Source organism: Sycon ciliatum, chromosome 1 (assembly GCF_964019385.1).
Source record: "Sycon ciliatum chromosome 1, ocSycCili1.1, whole genome shotgun sequence".
In the NCBI taxonomy this organism is placed as follows: domain Eukaryota; kingdom Metazoa; phylum Porifera; class Calcarea; order Leucosolenida; family Sycettidae; genus Sycon; species Sycon ciliatum.
In genome coordinates, this window is record NC_088643.1 from 92,177,208 (window position 1) to 92,201,551 (window position 24,344).

General features: G+C 46.9%; 1 protein-coding gene and 4 non-coding genes across 5 annotated transcripts in view; 4 read left to right on the forward strand and 1 right to left on the reverse strand.

The window, feature by feature from the left end:
* Positions 1–176: 176 nt before the first annotated feature.
* Trnag-ucc (transfer RNA glycine (anticodon UCC)) lies at positions 177–248 on the forward strand. The gene has a single exon. It is a non-coding gene; the product is annotated as a tRNA-Gly (tRNA).
* A 151-nt stretch (positions 249–399) lies between these two features.
* Positions 400–24,344, forward strand: part of LOC135806495 (phospholipase A-2-activating protein-like) — a 40,898-nt gene continuing 16,953 nt past the window's right edge. Inside the window, exons 1-20 of the mRNA XM_065320684.1 lie at positions 400–756; positions 2,280–2,339; positions 2,745–2,835; positions 3,557–3,663; positions 3,980–4,109; positions 9,581–9,652; positions 10,366–10,430; positions 11,098–11,252; positions 11,646–11,689; positions 12,427–12,494; positions 12,838–12,896; positions 14,881–14,910; positions 15,103–15,162; positions 16,578–16,650; positions 17,231–17,298; positions 17,740–17,830; positions 18,661–18,735; positions 19,437–19,526; positions 19,757–19,816; positions 23,165–23,205. Of these exons, the coding sequence (XP_065176756.1) occupies positions 474–756; positions 2,280–2,339; positions 2,745–2,835; positions 3,557–3,663; positions 3,980–4,109; positions 9,581–9,652; positions 10,366–10,430; positions 11,098–11,252; positions 11,646–11,689; positions 12,427–12,494; positions 12,838–12,896; positions 14,881–14,910; positions 15,103–15,162; positions 16,578–16,650; positions 17,231–17,298; positions 17,740–17,830; positions 18,661–18,735; positions 19,437–19,526; positions 19,757–19,816; positions 23,165–23,205 (1,722 nt within the window). The 5' untranslated portion in view covers positions 400–473. The remainder of the gene's footprint in view (positions 757–2,279; positions 2,340–2,744; positions 2,836–3,556; positions 3,664–3,979; positions 4,110–9,580; positions 9,653–10,365; positions 10,431–11,097; positions 11,253–11,645; positions 11,690–12,426; positions 12,495–12,837; positions 12,897–14,880; positions 14,911–15,102; positions 15,163–16,577; positions 16,651–17,230; positions 17,299–17,739; positions 17,831–18,660; positions 18,736–19,436; positions 19,527–19,756; positions 19,817–23,164; positions 23,206–24,344) is intronic.
* On the forward strand, positions 12,630–12,701 carry Trnaq-cug (transfer RNA glutamine (anticodon CUG)). The gene has a single exon. It is a non-coding gene; the product is annotated as a tRNA-Gln (tRNA).
* Trnaq-cug (transfer RNA glutamine (anticodon CUG)) lies at positions 13,585–13,656 on the reverse strand. The gene has a single exon. It is a non-coding gene; the product is annotated as a tRNA-Gln (tRNA).
* Trnad-guc (transfer RNA aspartic acid (anticodon GUC)) lies at positions 20,525–20,596 on the forward strand. The gene has a single exon. It is a non-coding gene; the product is annotated as a tRNA-Asp (tRNA).

The following is a 24,344-nucleotide window of genomic DNA, read 5'->3' on the forward strand; positions in this document are numbered from 1 at the left end:
CTAGCTCTGTCTGTGTGTGTTGTGTGTGTGTGTCGTTGTTTGCAATGCGGCATAGTAATGCCTAGTATGCGGCTACCGGCTTTGGGCCGTTTGGCGGCACTGCCAGCACGTCTTTGGCACTTGCCAGGGTAGGATTTGGATAAAAACACTTACTTCAGTTACAAAGGTCAGCAAATGCGTCGCTGGTGTAATGGTCAGCATAGTTGCCTTCCAAGCAGTTGATCCGGGTTCGATTCCCGGGCGACGCACGTTCCTTTTTACTTTTTTTGATATTTAAATGACTTGGGCCAAGTTGGGGGAATCCCCTAGTTTCTATGACTCACGAAACATGATTCATGAACGTTCAAAACAAAAGTGCTGGTCTGTGCATGTGCCTGTGGTGTATTCTCTTTCTGCTCCCCTGTGTTCAGAATTGTTTCTATTTTTTTGGGTATACATTGTGTGTTTTCCTCTTACTTGAGTGATACCTGTGTATGATAGAGGCAGATGGTGGACAACACAACGTTGAAATGTTGCCGTTCAAACTAAGTTGTCAGCTTCAGGACCACCAAGCCGATGTTCGTGCTGTGTGCAACTTGCCTGGTGCAAATGGACAGCCCGACAAAATTGTAACAACTTCTCGAGATTGCTCTGCTAAGCTATGGCGTCTGGACGACAACTCATCCAGTAAATACTGCCTGGAAAGGACGTTTAGAGGGCACAGTAAATATGTCACTGCTGTATGTGCACTTCCTGCGTCGGACGACCACCCCAATGGTGAGTTCTTATTGCTTGTTTGGGTGTATATCTCCCTTTATTAATACCATCAAGAGAGTCTGAGTATATATCATCCAGAGGTTATATACTCTTCAGATCTGAAAGTATTTTCTCCAGAATTACTCTCTGTAGAACTTTTATTTTTTTAATTTTATCATGAAAAGTCAAAAGAGGAGCTATTAATAGTATTATTGATGTAGAGAAGATGGACAATTTGGTTTGAGCTATAACCACGGAGTTGTATACCCGGGAGAGGACGTGGCAGGCAAAAGCTCGTTTGCTGCTGGTGTAACTAGCTGGGTTCTACTGGTGTGACTCGCTGTGCACCACATGTGTAACTCACTGCATCTTACTACATGTGCTCCCAGCCCCGTGCCATCTCCACACTCTGACGATTGACGACAAAACTACATCCAGAAGGACTTTATTTACAAAGAGACGACGGAACACAACTGGACAAGAGAGACTCAAGCAAAACCACGTAACTTCCACCCCGGAAGTAAAATGTCCCCGATTTGAATCATGGAACACAGAAGAAAAGTGGTAATGTTCACACCAACCACTTGATCATACCACACCAGTCGTAATCAGAAATAAAACATTGGAGCACAGGGTTCTAGCCAGGGGTGTCATCGATTGGCGAATCTGGATTGAGTGCGAGCAGGTGGTGTGGTCCGAGCAACGCTGGCCCAATCGAACAAAGCAAGGGCGTAGTACACAAAATGTACGCATAATTCGCATACTGTACAAAGATTCTGTTAAAGCTGTCAAAACGTTAAAGTACATTTCCACTCCAGCCACACCCGGTGTGGGGCGGATGTGGTCGGATTCCACTCCAAGCACACCTACTCCGGATTCGGCCAAACGATCACGCTCATTCGAAGCGCACTTGCTCGGGATTCGCCCAATCGATCATGCCCCAGGTCAAAATAGTAGGAGGGAGGGGGGGGGGGGCAGGGAAAACAGTTACCCCGTAACCCATTTTTCCATTTTCAAAGTAACTGTCTTGCAATGCGAAATGCAACGTATGGGGCGAACACCTGACTTCACCCCACACAAATATGCCTTTATGAACCCTCTATAGTACTGACTATCAACTGCATTTCGTTGAATGGCATGAAAAAACACAAAAATCGGAAAATGAGTAGGGGGCGCAAACCGAGTAGGGGGCGGGGAGGGGGGGGACCATTGGGGGCACTGCTCCCCCCACCCCCTGTGGCTAGAACCCTGGAGCATTTTGATAACCCCTACACTGGAGGGTGCACTCAGCGTGATGAGATTGGTCAATACCCCTGCGGAGGCAGAGTGCACAGTACAACAGTGGAACAAGGCTAGTTCATTGCACCTGAGTTGCAATGAACTAGCCTTACTCCACTGTTATACTGTGTGATAAGTTGATAATCCATACACACATTATTCTTTATTCACGAAAGATACACCTATGGGCGTGTGTGCTCAGGTGCTCAATTACAGAAATAGCTGGATATTTAATTTTGAATTCTATTGATTTGATTCTGTTGCAGGTCTTATTGCAACTGGATGCAATGACAGCCAGATCAGAATTTATGACCCAGACCAAGATGGTATGTTCTATGTCTGTTCAGAGTGTGTGCGTGTGTGTGCATGTGTCTGTGCATACGTCCGTACATTCCTCCGTGTTTGCGTACATGCATGGGTAGTGGCACTGAGGGATTGGCAAGATATCCTGGTCTATGCTGCGTTTGTGATCAGCAGGTCCTAGCCGCGATCACTATCGCAGCTGACCAAAATCCACGTACAGTTTCCAATCCAAAGTCAGAGCACCCTATTCGGGTACATGTACATGATTGTACTCTAATATTGATTGCTTGTGGATCTGTGCAATACAGGGCAGCACTGTACATGTGACAGTGGCAGTGTATCAACAAGCAGATCCCTGTCTTGTCATCATCACCCCTGGTGTTATGCATTCAGATTGTTCTGCTGCTTTTTCCCCCCACTCTCTACAGACCCTGTCAATGTACTGAAGGGCCACACTGGCAATGTCTGCTCTCTGGTGTGTGGGAAGTTTGGCACGCTAATGTCAGGTTCATGGGACTGGTATGTAGACAATGTGCATGTACTTCGGTAGTTTTGCAACAGATGCAATAGATTTATGCATGTCTCTGTACTATTATCCTGAGTTCATGATGTGATGTGTGTACACACAGGCTCATTCGGCGACATTCGCATTGTGTTAAGATGTCAGAGCAACTTCTTGGAATTCTTTCTTGCGAATGGGTGGATGACTATACATGTATTGTCCTTGTGATCTACGCTTCAACTAGCCTTATCCACACTGATCTATTCTGGATTGTTTCACAGCTGTATCCAGACAATCTCTGTGTCATGTGCCGTGTACTCTATTGAACTGTACTACCGGTATGCGTGTTCCCGGGTTGAAAAATGCTTGAAGACTATACCCACATGAGTTACGTGTACTTGCGAGGATTTGTGGACAATTCCTAGTTATGGATGTGGTCTGGTCCTGCGCAGGCCAGACATGATTAGTTTGAGTGTAATCCAACCACCAAACATACCACTATTATCATGTTGTAATGGGAGCATATTCCCCTGTGTGCACCTCGGTAGTCTGCTGGGTGTAGTTGCTCCTCAGCAAGACAGATTGCCAGTAAACCTACTTCTCTTTGAATTACTGTACGTGTCCTGTAGTATAGAGACATGACAAGTTGCCTGTTCCAACACTTTGTTGTGGTTGCTGGTGTTGGCCGGGGGATGTTGGCGCGTCATTGTCGTCATTGTTATTATTGTCATTGTGCAGTACTGCTCGGGTGTGGTCGTCATTTCAGAGTGTGATGGAGCTAAAAGGTCACACAGCAGCGATTTGGTCCGTTGCGATCATGCCTGGGTCTGGAAAGCACCTGACTGGTAAGCACTGAGTAGTGTAGTTGCCCGAGTGTAGGCTAGAGAATAGTGCGCATCTCCCCCGTGTGGCATTTTGACTGTGGGAATCCCACTGTGAATACGCGCCCAAGTACTTTGCAGACTGAATATGGGGATTGGCAATGTCATTGCTGGAAATGTGGACATCTTGCTACTGCTTCTGCCCAGAATGTACAAGCAGTACGTGTATCTGCAACTTGCTGGTGTACAGGATGCCCGGTGGTTGTACCTGCATGTACACCATCATGCTTGTGGCTGTGTGATGTTAATGCATGTATGGCGTGTTGCTTTCTGCTACCAGCCTCGGCTGACTCAACCATCAAGATCTGGTACATTGGCAAGTGTGAGCGCACACTGTCTCAACACACTGATTGTGTACGCTCTCTAGCCGTCCTCAATGGAAATGAATTCCTCTCAGCCAGCAATGATGGGTGAGGGCATCTGTACAATTGGCATGTGTGTATGCTTGCATGTGTGCATTCGCTTGATGACAGTCCATGGACAAAAAATACGTATTGCTAACATAGCCTTTATTGCTGAACCGACAAATAAGGTTATTGTACCATGCCAGCCAGCTATTATTGATGAGTCATGTACGAATTGTAGTACCGTAAAGTACCGTTGTAGTACCGTAAAGTACCGTTGATCCCCCCCCCCCCCCACACACCATGTCGCTTCCCAGCTGGGTTCGGCAGGGGGCGGGAATTAGATCAAGGCTGTCAAGTGCAGTACGATGTACAACAACGTAGAGGATCAGACTCGATGTGCTGGATTGTGCACATTTTCATCCTGGATTGGCAAGTATTGTGTACAGCAGTGCATGCGTCGGTTCAACATCGTATTTCGTTGTATACGCCGAAGTGGGCTGAGATGGGCTGAGCTCAGGACGCAAAGCAACCTGAGCCTCCCTAGCCGCAGTAGCCATTCTCCAACTCTCGGCATTTCGTAACGCCTTTACCTCCGCCTGCAAATCAGCCGGAGCAACGTCAGCATCAGGGCGACGAAGCAAATCAATCACCGCCTGTACCGAGGCCATACTGGAAGTCCACTGATGCACTGCATGAGGCCCAATGCCAGGGATTGAGAGGCCACCGGACTTAACAGGCAAACCGATGATTGATTTTGATTGATTTTATTTCACGGATCCTCCAGAGGCAAATTGATGCCTATCGAAGGGAGTCTCCTAAGTAAATATGGAAAATGAGAAAGTATGTTCGTAAGGGAGAAGAGGTAGAAGATACATTAGAATATAGAGTACAAAAAGAAGTAAATTCAGTACTTCGGGTAGTACATTGCATGTTAATCATAAGGCCATCATTTTTTTATAGCTACCGTATTTTTCCGGTTGTAAGTCGACCTTTTACGACTTAAAATAGAAGGAGAAAGGGTAGGGGTCGACTTACAACCGGGATTCGACTTATAACCGGGAACTATCAGTATCTTACAAAAAATGACCTGCACTGCATGCACGAGTGCACCATGTTTATACATTTTTGCCAGTTTATTGGCCTTTTTCAAGGATTGGGACGTTATATCCTCCAATAAGGAATATTTACATGATTTGTTGATGTGTTAGTAGCAGGAGGTGGTTAGTAGTGCTTCTTTGGGTGAAAACTTTAAAACGCAGAATTGAGACCTCCAGATAGGGGGGTCGACTTATAACCGGGGTCGACTTACAACCGGTAAAATACGGTATGTTTCGCGTCGTCCGCACGCATACGTTTTGATTTTTTTCGGAAAAAAATAAAAAAATCGAACATGCACAGTGAGTGTACGATCGTGCGAGTCATCAGTGTGGACTGGTTGAATACGGCGAAGCTGGGATTCAGAAATGGCCTCTAGTCTAGGCCAGCGTTGGTAAATCGTTTGTTCGGCATCTGGGAGCAATATTCTATGAGCTTACACCAGACCGCATTGATCGTCTCAAGCTGAGAGGATGCGTCGTTCCGGAGCTCTTTGCACCGCTGCTGAAGCCTGAGTACAATAATCCAGCGAAGCATAGGCACCAACGGTTGCCTCCTCTGTCCAAGATGAATATTTACTCATGCTGATTATGTTGTGCTTCGATGTACGATTTTTCTTTCAAATGTACACCATGCACGAGCCATTGTGCTATGTACAGTGCATACACCTCTGATGAGCCTTTTATTATTATTTTGCAATTTTTTATTTTTTCCACCTCTCGCATAAGATTCTGGAAGTTGAACTGACGCGAAACATAGATATAAAAAATGATGGCCTAATGAGAATTAGAAAAGCAGCATTGCGGACTACTATAACTGACATATACACAAACTATTGAAACTATCATACATGTGGTTAGCCTAGACACAAAAGTCAGGAATACCTTTCAAAGAAAACATAGATTGCGAATGATACCGACGAACAGCAATACTAAATTTCGCTGTTGTAGAGAGTGAACGAATATCTTCAGGAAGTTTATTCCAAGCAACGCTCAAAGAAAAAAGGGTTGATTTACGAAAGTAACAAGTTAGGCGCCCGCTTTAGGAAAAATTATGGATGAGGGGTGACGACTGCTTTGGGAAGAGGGTAGCTGGAAGTGAGACAACAAGGAAGGATATTGGGAGAATACCGTATTTCCACAAATAGTAGGCCGGTCTACTATTTTTTCAACCTCGCCCTAACCCGGCCTTATAATCGAGGACGGTCTTGTATTCGAGGACGGTCTTTTATTCTTTCAACCCAGTTTGACCCTGGTCTTCTATTTCTCGCCACACAGTTTTACCCGCGTTCTTCCATTTTCTTCTACACAGTTTGAGCACGGTCTTCTATTTTTCCCACAGTTTGAGCACGGTCTTCCATTTTTAACACAAGAACAAAGCCTCATTTAGTAGGCCCGGTCTTCTAATCGGAGACGGTCTTTTATTTTTTCAATCGCCCCCTGCCCCGGCCTTGTATACGAGGAAGGCGTTGTATACGAGGACGGCCTTTTATTTGCGGAAATACGGTACATGGTGGAAATAGACAAGGCCAAGAATCTGCCGTCGCCATGCTAAAGATTCCCAAGAGGACAGAACATTGAGGTCTTCTTTGGAAGTCGTCCAGTCAGGCCGACGCTTGAATTTACTATTTTTAAAGTATGCTCTAGCAGCAGTAGCCTGCAGTTTATCAAGGGTTGTGGACATGGTGGCTGTAATGTGTTGAATATGGGGGGACAGATTGAGTGAAGGAGTGAGGATGATGCCCAGATGGTGGTGGGAAGAGGGCTGGGTCAGTAACGTACCGGCCATGGTGACGGTCCTGGGATCAGGTGGGTTTGATTTGGGTCTGGAAAAGGGAACATGGACACATTTGTTAGCATTGAAAACTGCTTCAGTTTTATGGGACCAGTTCACACATCTATCAATGTCTAGTTGCAGGGAGGCAGTGTGCGCAGCGGGTACGACAGTAGGCGGAGAAACGCAGACCATGTTAGAATCATCCGCAAACAGAGTCAGGTCGCTGGATTGGGGAATGCTGGGAAGGGAGTTGATAGAAAGGTTGAATAATAGAGGGCCTAGATGGGAGCCTTGTGGCACACCAGCGGTGAGCGACATATGGGTTGATAATGCAGTGCCGACCCGCACAGACATTGATCGGCCTTCCAGGAAGTCCATCAGCCACGGGAATGAGTCAGGTGCACACCAACCGGACAGACATGAGGCTAGGAGGCGATGGCTGGTACGATCAAATGCCTTCGAGAAATCGAGAAAGACGGCATCACACTGGGCCCGGTTATCAAATGCGGAGCTGACAGTTGATGTGACATACACAAGTTGGTCAACCGTGCTTCGGTGGTGGCGAAACCCGAACTGTTTCGGCGACAGCAGTTTGTGTTTCGCAACAAACGCGTACACCTGGCGGCTGATTAACGCTTCGTAGCATTTTGCCACACCATTCAGCAGAGATATCGGCCGGTAGTTAGCAGGGTCATTGCGACTTCCCTTACCCTTGTAAATTGGGGTAACGATTGCAACTTTCCACTCAAGGGGTTGGGATCGGTAAGTGGTGCAGCGGTTAAAGAGAGCAGTGAGAGATTGGGCGAGCACTTCTGCTGTCTCTCGTAGGATCCTGTTAGGAAGACTGCCAGCTGTAGACTTTCGTACACTTAGGGTCGACAGTGCCTTGAATACTTCTACGATAGACAGAGGGCGGATGGCAAATGTTTCCGAAGAAGAAGGCATGGCAGGATCACGATAATCTGCATCCGACGACGGTGTAGCTTGACTATTCTTGGCGAACTGTTTACAGAAGATATTCACTTTCTCAGGGTCGGTAACCGCTAAGGTATCGACTCCTTGGATATCAGGTATAGGGGTGTGAGGACAATTGACGTGGCACATTTTCTTGACTCTCTTCCACCAGTCATAAGATCCTCGATCTCCATGAAGGCCTTCTGATATCTGGTCGTAGAAGTGACGTTTGGCTTTACAGATCGCAGCGACGAGGCAGTTCCTTGAAATGCGATAAGCAGCCCAGCACTCAGGGGTATTGACGCGTTTTGCTGCAGCAAATAATCGATCTCGACGTTGACGGAGGCGATGGTGCACAGAGGTAAACCAAGGCTTTCCATAACGATTTGTTCGTTTTCTAACCTTCGGAACAAAGGATGATATGGCTGTGTCAACTAGTGTTCACCAGGAGACCCATGCTTCATCTGTACTACTGGCTTCTTGTACAGCATGCGAGATCAAATACCACAGGACAGTGATCAGAGACAGGGGGAAGTGTGGTGAGGTTGTGGATGAGGAATGGTTGGTTACAGAGAACAAGATCCAGGAGAGAAGAGCTGTGACCTGCGGCGGAGAAACGTGTTGGGCGGTCGCGTACAAGTTGTGTAAAACCGGTATCATCCAGCAGGTCGACAAGGCATCTTCCAGCAGCAGTGTTCGGGTCCTGCCTATACCATTCGTTGTGCCAAGCATTAACGTCACCAAGGATGATAATGGAAGCCGTAGTGTCCGTAATGGAAGAGATGGACTCACGCAAGCCAGAGAGGAAGGTTAAATGATCCTGCCTTGCGATGAGACTCCGCTCCACGGTGGACATGTTCTTCTGACCAGTGATTGCCGGTATCACATTATTATCAATCACAGTATCGAGCCTGCCGAAAGCATCCGGCTCCGGCAAGCCATGTGAGCACAGATGGTAACGCCAACGCGACCTCAGGCCACGGGAGAAGACAGAATAAGCAGCATGTGGCTGGGTTTCCGCCAGAGTGGAGAGAGTACCGACCTCCCTGCACCATATGGAAACTTGACGACACAGGCTCTCCTGTACGCAATCCTTCTCACCAATGGCCCCACCAAGATAGCGAACACCATTGGTCAGCACACGTATACCTGTAGGCTGGAACAGCTCTTGGCCTTCAGACTCCAGGGTTGGTTTCATGAGCAGAAATGTCTTGGCTGCATTCGGATAATAGCCATATTTGGGGCCAATCTCCTCGATGGATTTCCAAACCGAATGCACGGCCGCCAATCTACCACCAGACTCGCCATCATCCGCGTACCAGCATTGGTTTACATCAGGATGCTGCTCACAGAGTTTGCAAATCATGGGAGCCACCACTAGGGCAAACATAGCCATGGCCAGAGAGTCTCCCTGATAAGTTCCCTTGCGCGAGTACAATACTACACCACCAGGAAGAAATAGTGGAATATCCGCACCATATGTATTTCGACAAATTTTTGCTGGGGTCACCAGCGCGAGTACTGGATACCAAATTATTGTAAATGGCCTGTCTTAGGATGGTCAATGTAGGCAAAGGGACTGAAGTGGGGAACTCTTCCCACAGCATCCGAAATGAAGTTGATATGGGATGGGTTTACCACGGTGGTAAATGAAGCGGATGAGTATTGTATTCTGTCATGCCTGTGCTGTATGTGTGTATGTCTTGCAGGACTTGCCGTCGGTGGTTAATGTCGGGTGACTGTGCGCAGACCTATCACTCGCACACTGCATTCGTATACAGGTGTGGTCGAGTTGCTGTATTGCTGTGTCTGCATTGTTGTGTCAGTATGTTCTGCATCTGAACTCTGTGCTAAGTTGTTAGGCTCTGGGCTGTGTGCAGTGAACAGTCATGCTGCATGTTCAACCTGATTTATTCGGCATTTTTGTCATACTAGGACAATATTCCCTCGCCTTTGAATCCCTAGATACACACTGGTGATTTACATAGGGTTTGTGTAGGTGAAAGTGATGACCTCAAACACCATGCCGTTTTCATCATGTGGTCAGAGTAGATTGCATTGCAGTTCCACGAAATGAAGTGGGACATACTAGTTGTAGGCCGCGCTCCTTTTTTGATAGTGTATACCATTAACTACATCCCCAACCCGTCACCACCATGTGTTCTTAGCAATGCACCAAGCAAAACACACCAGCACAGCAAGGACACGTCCGTTGACAGATAATTGTTATGCCTCTAGACAGCTGTTTCACTCCTTCGAGCTCATCAGTAGAGGATGATGATGATGATAATGGGGTGTAAAGGAATGATCATTCTTATACAGCAGAAATGTAGAACATTGGCGTATGCAAGCTGCTAATAAAATGTGAAAATAGTGTGAAGAGCTATTGTACGCGCCCATTGGTGGAGGTACACACCATGCAGGCGACGTAATCATTACGCAGAATTGACACATACTCAATACTGTCTTGTTGCGCATACTGTTGTGATTGCAGCTTGGCTAGGCTGCCTGAAGGATTTGTATCCTCAGGTGAAGACAGAACGGCGCGTGTCTGGCAAGGTATGCGAATACTGTAGTATTCTTTAATTTACTTTTTCCATCCGGACTTCTCTTTGATTTTCTATTTTCTCTCTAGCTATTCTGTTGTGCCTTCTTGCCATTAGTCACTGATGTGGGGAGTACTGTAGTATTAATTTCTCAACAACAGTGCCAAGCTCATGTTTACGCAGCTACTATAGTGTTCTTTGTAAAGCCAGGTTGAGGCCTTTTTGAGCATAATTTTCTATGGGTTTCACCCACAACTGCTTTGGCTCATCAGCAATCACCTCTAGGTCATAATCTATACAGCCACATTACCTGTGTGTGTTCATGCATGCGTGCACGTGTATGTATGTGCACGTGTGCGTGCATGCCCCGTGTGTGCGTTCTTGTGTGTACCCATTTATAATATTTTATACGCATGTGTGAGTTTGTGTTTGTATGTGTGTTTGTGTCTGTGTGTTTGTATGTGTGTGTGTGTGTGTGTGTGTGTGTGTGTGTGTGTGTGTGTGTGTGTGTGTGTGTGTGTGTGTGTGTGTGTGTGTGTGTGTGTGTGTGTGTGTGTGTGTGTGTGTGTGTGTGTGTGTGTGTGTGTGTGTGTGTGTGTGTGTGTGTGTGTGTGTGTGTGTGTGTGTGTGTGTGTGTGTGTGTGTGTGTGTGTGTGTGTGTGTGTGTGTGTGATGTTCAGATGCTGATGTTGCACAGACGATACCTTTCCCTACCCAGTCGGTGTGGAGTGTAGCAAGTCTAAGCAATGGTGATATTGTGGCTGGGTCCAGTGACGGCATTGCACGTGTCTTTACACAGGCTATCGAACGTATGGCCAATGCTGATGAATTGCAGGTGAGAAAGAGAGACAGAGAGAGCCCCCCCCCCCCACACACACACATACACACTCGTTCAACATACATGCACATACAATAGAGTATTGGTCCAAGTATTACCCAAGTGTCCATTTTCTCTTGGAACTATCAGTATACGTGTTGTCATTTGCTACTGGCAGAGGTATGGTATGTACAGCAATGCCTTTAGACCAAGGAGCACGTAATAAAGTGGCACGAGTATTCTATTTACTTGTTGGTCCCAGTCTAGTTTTATCACCAGAGCAGCGCAAGTCCGTACAAGGTATTGCACTTTCGGAAGCACGCTGATACGTCCGCGAATTATTTGTCATGCGGGGTTTTTTATTACTACAAGGTGGTGTACTTTGTTTCCTGTTTTCCTTTATACTGTCAGGCATTCGATGACCAAATACAAGCTATGGAAGTTGCATCAAAAAGGTAAAGCAATGTGCTCTGTTGCCTTTATTTAATCAAGATGTGCAGCATCACCTGTCCTTCGATGGGTTTGTCTAACTTGGTGTTCAAAGCAATCTATATGTATGTCACTCGTTGCCGTACTCTCATCTTTCATTCAGCATTATACCACAATGTTATAGAGGTGGAATCCTGATAATTCGAATATGGCTTAATTCGAACATACCGCTTTTAAATTAGAAGTTTTTCCAGGACCGATTTCTACCAATACGATTCCCACATAAAAAATTCTGATAATTCGAACCTCGAACTGGACATGTCCGGTTAATTAGAAGTCCCACAGATTCCACTTACATAGAAAATGTGTGGGATTTGTGCTGTTAATTCGAAGTTAGCAAAGTGTAATTTGAAGTTCACTGTACACTGTACTGGTCAGTTCAGTTTGCACGAACAGGCTGTGCCAGTCAGTTCAGTGTCCATAAAATTTGTGTTTGTGTAAGGTCCATAGCGCAACTCTGCGTGACCATGAGAGCATTTTGACATACATATTGTGCTGTGGGTTCATGTTTGGATAATTAGAATGTCCGGATAATTAGAAGTTTTTTCCTGGCAGTTTGAGGTTCGAATTATCAGGATTTCACCTGTACCACAATGTAGTTCAACGTGATTTGTTCCTTTGGTTCATTCCTAATCATATCAGCCACCTCACAATAATTTTTTTGTTTTTTTGCATCTTTCTCAACGCCTCCCATGGTTCACAGCAATCAATCATCAATTGGCGATCTTCAGCTGAAGGATGTTCAAGGCATGGAATGCCTTGGAATCCCAGGTAAAACTTGCACTTCAAAGTACTTGTACAGCGATGTTCTTAGGTGTGACTCCTGTTATCCATCATTTGCCTGAGTGTTTGGGACCCCGCTATTGGTATGCATGATGCCAATGTGCGATGGTAGTGAATAACACTGGTTCTATGGTGTAATGGTTAGCACTCTGGACTCTGAATCCAGCGATCCGAGTTCAAATCTCGGTAGAACCTGATTTTTTCCCCCCTTTTCGGTGGTGTTTCCACTTCATCACTACTGTCTACATCTGGCTACTGGGCTGTGTACATTTAATAGTGTATGTCATAATCCGATCATGCTTTTTGTCTTTTGTCTTGTTTGTTGTGTCAGGTCGTACGCCCGGTGAGTCACGCTTGGTACGCGAACCAGATGGTGTGTACGCATATCAGGTAAGCTGAGTCTGCAGGCTAAGACACTTGCCCACTGCGGTGACTGTTTACAATCAGTTTTAGTTTTTGCAATGGCCAACGTCCAAAGCAGTTTAAATATACCAGTATTGTTGAATAAAAAATCCAAGTACTAGTAGATCATCCCTTATCTGGGAGTCTCGGGATCAAAGGGTACCCGTATCTCAGAACTTTCCGTTACTCAGAAATACACAAGCGTAATGGCTATGACACGCTGTTCTCTTCATTTGGACTCAAATTCATATCACTCATGCTCACATGCACACGTATGAGTTAATGCGGTGGAGTATTTCAGCTGACCGCCGCCACTAACATGACGAATTTCTCAGGATTCGACTGCACACACCTGCCTGCAAGGTGCCTGGATAAGAGATGTTCCACTGTCCTGTAGTAGTCCATCTCGAGTCTGTGTGTGAGAGTAGCTAGAGCAAGGCACAAAGTTAGCTGGAGAAAGATAAGACTGTATGTGTCATGCGGTGTGTCAATTGGCTGTCTTCTCTACATAATCATTCTTTAAAATTATACTTTTTGGAACCTATCCTAAAGGGCACCTTCTACAGGTACCTGAGAATTGAGGGTCTGCACGTTTCAACCTCCGAAATAAGGACAGTCCCTTGCTTGAATGTCTGCATTTCTCTGGTGTGGAAACTCCAAAAAAATGAGAAAAATCAGGTTCTACCGAGATTTGAACTCGGATCGCTGGATTCAGAGTCCAGAGTGCTAACCATTACACCATAGAACCAGTGTTATTCATAACTTCATGTAATGCACATTGGTATCTCATGTAGGCTCAAGACATTATGAGCATCAACTGTGTACATGTACGAGTACATGTGTAATTTATTTCGTGTCGTCATAGTGCCATCATGAGCCAGAAATCATGTTAGTATAGTCATTGCGTATTGTAGCTGTTGACCATGTCCACGCATGGCAAGGAGCATACTGTCAGCGGATGTGTACAGACTACAGAGTTATCAATGATTGTCGGTAGTTGTAGTGTCCATTTGCCACCAATGTCACTGCCCAGTGGCGGCATGCTTGTACACACGTACGCACACACGTACACACACGCGCTGTATTCTGGACATGCTGTGGTACTGCGATATCAGTTTCCCAAGTGCAGGCAGTTTCCATTGATGTTACTCTCTTGCACTGAGCTGATCTAATGTTGGAGATCTACTGTAGTTGTGTGGGTCCTACTGAACCTGTTCAGTGGCAGAGACTCGTACCTCACAAAATCCTTGTGAGAACTGACTGCATGTTACGGGATGGATCATGACTTAATCTTGCAGGTCTTGTTGATCTTGACCTCCGCTACCGAGCCTGAGAATTCTCTCTCAGGGCGCAGAGCACTTTTTAAAATGCACTTAGTCTTCAGGACATCTTGCTGGCTATTGGAGTGAGTTGTGTTGGTACGGTGCAGATCGGATATAACGACCTTACATAAAACAACGCGTTGAGGTTTACAACTTATTTCTGTTGCCCAAGAAAAAAAATCACGGTTCGCGTGAGACTCGGCTGGAGGCCGAGTTTTTCCGCATTCGCAGGAACGCCACCACCCTCTATGATCAAGGCAGGAACACCACCACCCTCTGGGATCAAGGCAGGAACGCCACCACCCTCTATGATCAAGGCAGGAACACCACCACCCTCTGGGATCAAGGCAGGAACACCACCACCCTCTGGGATCAAGGTGCAGATGCAGCTCCTAAGCGGTGGGAAGTGAGTAGAGCAGACCCACTACAAAGTGGTCAAAGACCGAAAAATCCCGTTCACTGCATCCAAACAAATTGCCCAAACCCCATAGCAAATCTTTACGACAGATCTGGTATCTGGTTTTGTAACAGACGGAATAAAGGGACTATCTTTATCTCCCAAGGAGTGTCGTTATATCCATTCCCACTGTATTTCGTTCATGTATGAATGTCGTGTTTTGGTTTTCATTTTACTTTTGTTCTTTCCTCAGTGGGATGCAGCTAAGCACGAGTGGATGAAGGTAAGTGAGTGTATGTGCATGCGTGTGTGTGTGTGTGGGGGGGGGGGGGGGGGAGTGTTCCGACTCTCTTTGTCTGACCTATCGGTGTACGCCATATTCCACAGCCAATATTACCATATCACTTCGATGGCTTTGTTATCCATGATGGTGGTGGTCTTTTCCTGGCGTTTGTGTGTGGTGTGTTTATGCTAGGTCGGGTCAGTTGAGAATGCAGTGGACACCAAGACACGTGGCCAGTCTCTGGACGGCAAGGTTGGTAGTGATGCCATGTACACACACACACACACACACACACACACACACACACACACACACACACACACACACACACACACACACACACACACACACACACACACTGTACTTGTACTTGTTGCTCACTGCCAAAACTGGTCACGTGAGTCCCCCCGGGAGAGGGGAGAGAGACTCAAAAGGAATCTTAGAAAGATGACTCAATTGGTTATTGAACCGCCCAACGGCCGACACCCCCTGAAATCCCCAAAACTCTGGGTGGACTTGAAAATGATCCCACTTATGGGCTCACCACACCTCAGTAAGTGGGTGAGGACAAGGTGCAGAAAAAGGATTGACGGCATCAGGTATCCGTCCCGGGATCCAACTGCAGTTACCCCTGCCCCCAGTGAAGGTAATATTTGCTACTAGTGTGAGTGGCTAAATCAGAGTGGATCTGATAAAAGCTTCACTAGCACCATTGATTACACAAGAGTTAATCTAGCCAGAAGCAGTCCATGGTTAACAGGTATGTATACTTCAAATAGAAAGTATATGAACCCTGGAACCAACAAAGGTGGCAGGTACAACATTACACCTTCAAACAGCCGAGCCTGTTGGCAACAGACCCAACACAATCAGGCATAAGTGCACCTACCAGCCGAACTAGCTGGCACACACACACACACACACACACACCTGGTCCTGGTAAACGCTGCCATTACGGTCCCGTGTCCCCTTGCGGGGCTGACAATATGGAACGACGAGCGACGGCACACACACACGCACGCACACCGTAGAAATGTGCTGTTTGACAACATCTAGCATTTTCAAAAATCCCAACCATCTTTTCAATTAGCTATGATACCCGTGGCCACCGAGGTCCCGCTAGAAGAAAGTAATGCCTCAGTCTTGCAAGAATGAGTACATGGGTGGATTAGCTGAAATCTAGAACATGCTGAGTGTTTTTTAGCAAATGTAAATTATGCACGCCCTGCAGTCTCGTTTTCGAATCTCGTCCTAGGGACTTTCCCTTTGCTCGCACTTCACTCTCTGCGCAACTGACACTGCAACAGAAGCAGCTAGTGAAACCATTTTCTAAGGTTGGGCAAGGAGGGAACTTCCATTGTTTTAAAAGTCTTGTGCAGGGCGTGTTAAATACTTGGTAGATATGTTTCACCACAACAACTGAGGCAGAACAAGCCCGTAGCTTTTTTCAGTACTGAACCAGACAAACTTGCAGCAAATTCAGGCCTGTCCTGTTTGGCTGTAGCAAGATTGGTGACGTTGAGTTGAGGTGGCAGCAAGCTGTACATGTACAGCCTTTGAGGTAGCCAGCCCCAAGTGTTGCGCCTCCCTGTCAGGATGATAGCATTAGCATGCTGTCACCCTGACATCCTGCTTTGTGCGGTATTGGTGTGTGCTTTGTCTATCAGGAATACGACTACGTCTTCTCGATTGATGTTGAGGATGGAAAGCCGGCACTAAAACTAGGTTATAATCGTGGAGGTACGTCATTGTGAACTGTAAAGCATATGGCGGTATGATGCCATGCGTTGCCCTTAGACAAGCATGCATGAACTGAAGTGTTGTTGATAGCTCATGTGCTTTGAATGTGCATGTGTGATCAAGTAGGCATTTTCTTTTCGTAAACTGTCCACCTTCGTTTACTATCTTAAGTGACTGGAAAAGGATATGCTAAGAGGATACGCAGCATCCTCAAAGAAAGTACATGTACTGATCCAAAGTTTCACCAGGGTACTTATTACTGAAGATTCGCTGTTACAGAAATATTTACTGCGCAACCTTCTCCAGTTTTTGCCTACACTAGTTCCAAAAAATCTTCCCAATTTTCACCCATGAGTGCATCACTGTATAATGCATGTAATGCATTCGCTGCGTACAGAATATACGGTAATAGTGTGTGTGTGTGTGTGTGTGTGTGTGTGTGTGTGTGCGTGCGTGCGTGCGTGCATGCATGTGTGAACAAAGGAGAGTGAGACCACGGTGCATTGCAGCAGAATGGCTGGTGCGATTTGACAGACACCATGTCCTAGAATATGCTGTTCTGTTGATGTACCTGTTACAGAGGACCCATGGCTTGTAGCACAGAAGTTTCTGGACAGTAATTTCTTGCCCGCAGCGTATCTGGAACAGGTAAGCAGTCACAGCTATGCTATTAGGCATGCATACAGATGTTGTCAAATGTGGATTACTGTTTAGTAGTGCTTACTCAGTCGACAGGTGGCCTGATTTTATTTGTTATGGAGGCTTCGGCAGCATCTGTCCTTGAAAGGGCTGTACCAGTATACTTTACCTGCATGCAGTTCAAGAGATTCCATAATGTAGTTGGCTGTTATTCCGACATCCTCATCTAACTTATGATTGCGTTCTATTGGTCCTAGACTTGAAACTGTTGAATGCACAACTTTCTAACCTGGTCACAATGGTCTCGAAATACATTTATATCAGCAGTGTGGCTACACTTTCAGAACATTTGCTTTTCCGCAAATTCCAGTACCGTCTACCAGTTCAGGTATCTTGTGTTCTGATCTGCTGCCAATATCACTGTTGTCTTCTAACTGCTGTTCATCAAAGGTAGCAAACTTTATCACAACCAATTCTGGAGGGCAGCCAGGTGGACAGCCGGCTGCTGCATCTGGTCAACAGTATGCTGATCCTTTCACAGGTAAATGCTCTTCTCTGCCAGTTTGTATCAATATACTTGGTTGTGTGCACCTGCACATTTGTGTGTGTGTGTGCGTGTGTGTGTGTGTGTGTGTGTGTGTGTGTGTGTGTGTGTGTGTGTGCGTGTGTGGGTGGGTGGGTGCGTGTGTGTGTGTGTGTGTGTGTGTGTGTGTGTGTGTGTGCACTTATGCTAGATATTGTTGGGTCTGTTGCCAACAGGCTCAGCTGCTTGAAGGCGTATTGTTGTACCTGCCACCTTTGTTGGTCTCAGGGTTCCTAGTAGGAAGTATTACCTTTACTGGGGGCAGGGGCAACTGCAGTTGGATCCAGGGACGGATACCCTTATGCCGTCAATCCTTTTTTCTGCACATTGTCCTCACCCACTTACTGAGGTGTGGTGAGCCCATAAGTGGGATCATTTCCAAGTCCAACCAGAGTTTGGGGATTTCAGGGGGTGTCGGCAGTTGTGCGGTTCAATAGCCAATTGAGTCATCTCACTAAGATTCCTTTTGAGTCTCTCCCTTCTCCCGAGGAGACCCACGTGACCAATTTTGGCAGTGAGCAAGTACAAGTACAAATGTGTGTGTGTGTGTGTATGTGTGTGTTTGTGCCTTTGTCTCTCCGTGTGTGCATGCGTATGTGTCCGTGGGGATATGTATACAGATGTACAGGTGGGTGGATGTGTGTGGTTTTGCTTGCATCCTCTGTCAGCTGAGTAAAACTTCTAAAATTCTAAAAAATGCTTTTAAAACGTTGTTCTTATCCTACTACAAGTGCCTAGTTGTTGCTTTGCTTCTGACTATTTTGTTGCTCTTTGTGTTTACACCTTAGGTGCTGGACGTTACGTCCCTGGTTCAGGCGCAGGTGGTCCTACGTCGGTCGCACCAGGAGCAGACCCCTTCACCGGTATGACTGTGGTGCTATGTTGGCATAAATTGATACTCTAGCGTCTATTGTAAATGGAAATGTCACGAGTCCAGGGTAAACTGCAAACTGTTTTCTCAGAGACTTGCGGAATCTAGCACCATCAACTACAGCTTCACGCCACGAATTCTGCTCCCTGTGAACGGTTGAGAATATTGGTGTTTGCACAGTTTTCTCCCCATTTTAAAAGTGTTCGTCCCTTTATGGTCAGGGGTGTAGTAGCCGGTCCAGCCGGTCCGGCTTTGGCCGGACCACTTATTGCGCGGACCGCGTTTTTTTTGCACCCTAATTTCAAAATCTTCCCGGGGACACCCCCCCCCCTCCCTCCGGCCGGACCAACCCCAACGGCGGCGCTACGCGCCTGATGGTACACAATGATTGTGTGTGTGTGTGGGGGGGGGGGGGGGGCAGGCCTGTGTACGTACACTATTCTACTTCTGGTTGTGTTCATTGCTGTCATATACAAGATCCTCCTTTGGACCTTTGGTGTTAGTGAATGTGGAGTACGTTGTGGCTACCTGTATTGATGCGTAGCCAGAACTAAACTGGTGAACCTGTGCGAGTGCTGACGTGGTGAGTTTATGTGCTGGTTTTTACGTGTGCAGACAAAACTAAGAGCGATCACATTGAATTGACACACACACAATATGTATGTACATTTTTACTGTGTGGGCTTTGTTCAGGTGCTGGTCGTTACGTTCCAGGATCGGCAGGCAATGCTGGAGGTGCAGGCGGCTCGTTTGGCAGTGGTGGTGCTGCAGACCCGTTCACAGGTACATATAGATCTATACTTACTGTGATGTTGTCTGAACTGCAGCCTTCGTAGTTGTAGTAGTTTTAGTAGTAGTTATGTGTGACAGTGTGACAGTATGATGTGTTCAATGTCATCCCTGTGTTTCATGTGCAATGCCATCCCTGTTTCCATGTGTAGTATCGGTACTCTGCTTAGGTCCCCAGTGCTTCATTGGCTGAATTGAATGTGTGCTTGTGTTTTGTGTTGCAGGTACTGGTCGCTATGTGCCTGGATCTGGAGCTGCTCCACAGGCACCCACAGCAAGCACTAGTATGTTACTATTGTGTGTGTGTGGGGGGGGGGGGGGGCATTACTAGCCCAACAGACTGTGTACAAAACTACAAACACCATACTGAGGACTACTGCGTATACCCAAGTTCCCCAAGTTCCTACCTTCAGGATGTAGTACTAGTAGCTGGTGGTCCGTCTGACTTGTCAGGGTTTGTCAGGACTTGTTTCCAGTCAACCAGCCCTGGTTTGAGGCTAAAAAAAGGTATACAAGAATGTAAACCACTATCTAAACACCAATGGCAGAGATGAATTTATCCGGTATCGCATCGCAGTTTGCTAAGCAAAATCGATCTACTGCTACTCAAATCACAGTGACATGCAGAAAACTGTGATGCATACATGTACAGGCTATTCATGCTTTTTGTAGCTTACGCCACAATTGAGATTTTGCATAGCAAAAACTGCTATGCAAAAGCATGCCAGTAAATTCATCCCTGAATGGTATGTCTATGTACTACCTACTGAACTAGCTGGTGCATCATTTACTTGGCCAGACTTCTTCAGGTAGTGCAACACGCGTGCAACGACATGCGTTCTTTTGCTGGTCGTCGAAAAAAAATTCATTTCGCATTGCTAAATACTTCGAGTAGCGATCAAATATCACGCGAAACGAAAGCAGAACGGTAGCCAAAAGAATAATACAACGATTGCATCAATTCGATTCTTTCAGCCCACGTTTTCAGTCAATCCTCGGTAGTATAGTGGTAAGTATCTCCGCCTGTCACGCGGAAGACCCGGGTTCGATTCCCGGCCGGGGAGGACATTTCTTTTCCTCAATTCTTCTTGACATATCCTTTTTTCACATTTGTTCGCCCTTGAGCATTTGATTTTTTGAACGTATACGGCCTCTTGTATGGGCAAAAGTAACACAATAGGGAGGTTCCGGAGTACGATTTTTCGTGCCAAAATCCGTGGAGGCTCTACGGATTTTTTATACGTCGTTTTCGAGCAGTGAAAAGTTCCGGGGTACGGAACTTATGTGTTTGCCGTCATTGCCTAGGCTACGATCGCAAACACGTCACATTCCCGCGCTATGCCTTTTTATTTTGAAAATTTGTACCGAAATCAAAACTTCCCGCGAAAAATCGATGTTTCTCGTACCAAATTTGTACGCGAAAAATCTTTCTGCACCCGATGACGCAAAATCTCCATACGAAGCATGGTTCGTATGAAAGCCAGTCCACACGGATTCTCGTGCCGAAAAATCGTATGGAGCACGCCTGGAAAAAATCCGTAGCGCCCATACGGATTTTGGCACGGAAAATCGTACCCCGGAACCTCTCTAATGATACAATAAAGCATGGTCCATACCAGAAAAGCAATGATGACGAGGCATAAACAAGAGAGCACAAAGGTAATGTCTAGTGCTGTATTGCAGCTTCCGCGACAGCGAGTCGAGCAGTTGACTCGGCCACCTCCGGTTGAGAATGCAGCCATCGTGCACCACGTAGGCAATACAAACCTAGCAGGCTGGAAGGAGGCCGAAGCTGAACCTGCAATGGATCCACGCCATCACTGCAGAGTATGGCTCACCAGACGTGTCAGACACCATTGCAGCTATTCTCTTGAGGAGAGCCGGGAGGCAGCTCGGCCTGTACCACCCGTTACTGCGAAATCCATAGGGACGAAGGTTCCGCGTTCGACTTCCTTGACGTGCTGTTCATACCGCCTTCGCTTTTCCCGTTCATGACGCTGGTAGCAAGAGGTGATGGAAGAGGATCGCCGGATTGGAGGGAGCAAAGGGGTTGAAAACTTGGCCGAATATCGGCGAGAAAGACTCTCTCGAATCGACCTTCCCAAACACCACTTGCTGCAACATCGAGTCGAGCCTGGTCCTCTGTGGAGGCAGTCTTGTAGTGGAGCTGCTCACCGGATAGCGGTTGCAAGTGTGGGTCGATGGCAACAATATTCGCGACGCGTTTCAATAGGGAGGCAGTGATGTCCCGCACCTCATTGTGGCGAAGTGACGGGAAACCTCCGGTGCTACATGTCAGGGCATGGACTGCTGTGAAGCTGGCTCCACAGATACAGGATGAGGGTAAAGAAGCCGGCTGCCAGCCATAGTGCAATGCCAAACCATCACGTAACTCGCTTTTGGATAGCACAAATCCTTGACGGGATAGAGGACGACATGTAAGCCAGCTGGAGGTGCCAGGTTCACTTGCCAACTGGATAGTGTGCTGTAAAACGAGCATTGCATCGGCTGTGAAGCCACAGATGTCGGCCTAGGCTTTCTGGCGGTGATCTACACACTGTGACGCTTTGCCTGAGGCAACACGGGCAAGGGCTCCCGTCACACTGAAGTCTTGATTGAGGATGTTGCTTGTGAGCGCCGCTGTGATCGCACGGGAGGAGGCGTATTGGGTTGCCAGAGATGTTGGATTGACGACACGGCCCAGACCGCCATCCCGCCAAGGGAAGGCAAACAGTCATCACAGCTCCAGACTGACCTCTTCTCCAGTCAGGGCTGGCAGCAGCTTGGTTGTACACTTGATAATTTTTTTGTAAATCGGAAATTTAACTCGGAATAAACAACCCCCCAGCTGGCTTCATTAAAACCAGTACGCAGTGCTTTCCCATGGGGAACGTTTGATCCCGTTTTAGACATTCCCCACACATGTCCTCCACAAGTGGAGGATGCGTATCTCTACACTATTGAAGCAGGCTGAGTATTGATGCCTTTTTTCTTGGTGCAAAACCTCTGTAGTGTATTCTTTTCAGAAACCGTGTAATAGAAAATAACACAGTTTTTTCAGAACTTTGAAGCTCCATTGTAGCCTTGTCATCTTTTCAGTATCCTGACAAAGCCCTCCTGGGTGAAAATTTGGAAATAATAGTTGTACGTGGTGTAGCCGAGGACTTTGTGTGTTTGTGTGTTGCAAGTTGCGAGTTGGAGGTGTACTGAGAACACAGGGCTTGTGAAAGAAATACTGATGGGTCGCCTGCTGGCCAGTAGTTGGTTGGCCCAGCCACTTTTCAGTCAAACAGCCTCGTGCTTTTCTTGGTAGTGAAGGAGGCATGAAATAATGCCAATAGCAGCTGCCAATGCTGTGGCTATATTCTGTATTGGTCACAGCGGTTCCGAGTACAGGATGTTCTATGCTTCTGGCCTTGATCTCTGTACACTAGTATTTCAATCAGAATAGCAGTTTTGTATGTACATGCACAGCTATTCCAGTGCAATGAAATAGCATGAATGTGTGTTTTAGTGTATGCTGCCAATGTGTGTAACACGACACCCGCTCGCACTGTGTTCTACTGTTGTTCCTGTTTGCATGTTCATCTAGTATTGAGTCTACTGTACTAATGTTTGATTTTGTGCATTAGGTACGCCGCACCAATCCACAGCTGCTGCTGCTTCGTCAATGGTATGTGGGTGTGTGTGTGTGTGTTCTTATACTTGTGTACGACTTTCATTGGGTTTCTTTATTGCTGAAAAGAATGAGTATGGACATTTCCTCGAGTGATGGGTAAAAGCATTTTCTTGTTGCTAAACATATTGTGCAGATCTCCGTCAGCGTTTCTGGTACTCCATTGTGCGACACTCGCTTGTGGCAGTCAGCGACGATCAACTCGGTGACATGGTGCCCGGGTATCAGCAATACTGGGTGTTTCTGGCCTGCTGACAGATCCGCCGCCTGCAATCTGCCACCGCACCTCAGCAGACCTGACTCATCCGCAAGGATGCCAAGCTGCTTCTTGGCCTTGGCGATGTGGTTGCTTGCATCTGGTGTTGACTGCTGCACGTCAGCAATCCATAGCCGTTGCGCTTCATCTAGCAGTACCGTCTCTGCGGCTGCTTCGTCACGTTGGCCTTGCACGAGCTTCACAAACTTCAGCACGTACGCCGTAACTCTCCGCAACTTTTGATAGGAGCTGTACTGTGTACAGTCTATAATGGCGCTGATGCTGCTGCTAGTTGTGTCGGTAGTCACCAGACTTGTGACCTGAGCTGACTTCTTCAACTCTTGCCGACACTCCTCAGGGACTTGCTCTCCCTCCGTGAAGCTCGCACCTGGTCACCGATCACTCTCTCTCAGTGTGCTAAGTGCTCTGGCGTGTCGGTCACCATGATCCCGTGCTTTGTCCTCTGCTGGGAAGTCCATTATCCTGTCCAGCATGCTGCAGAACGTCTGCAGCTTCAGGGTCCAGTCATCAGCATCCATCACTTCGTCCTCAACGTCTTCATCACAGACGTCACACACTAAATCCAAAATCTCTGCGTCCAGAGCAGCCAGCAGCTCCCTCTTGCACGCCAGCAAATTGCGTGCATGTCTCACAGACGCACGGACGTCGTCAGCCAACACATTCATGTATCGAGCTTCATCAACAACGTGCTGAAACTCGCTCATGCATCTCGTATACGATCCGCGATGGCCCCCACGCACCTTGCGTTTCTTGACAAGCTAATCCGGTGTCTTTGCCGACGCTTCCACTGATGGTTGTTTTGTCTCAGAGCTAGTGGTCTCACTCGAATCTCTAGATTCCTCCTGCTCCTCCATGTCAG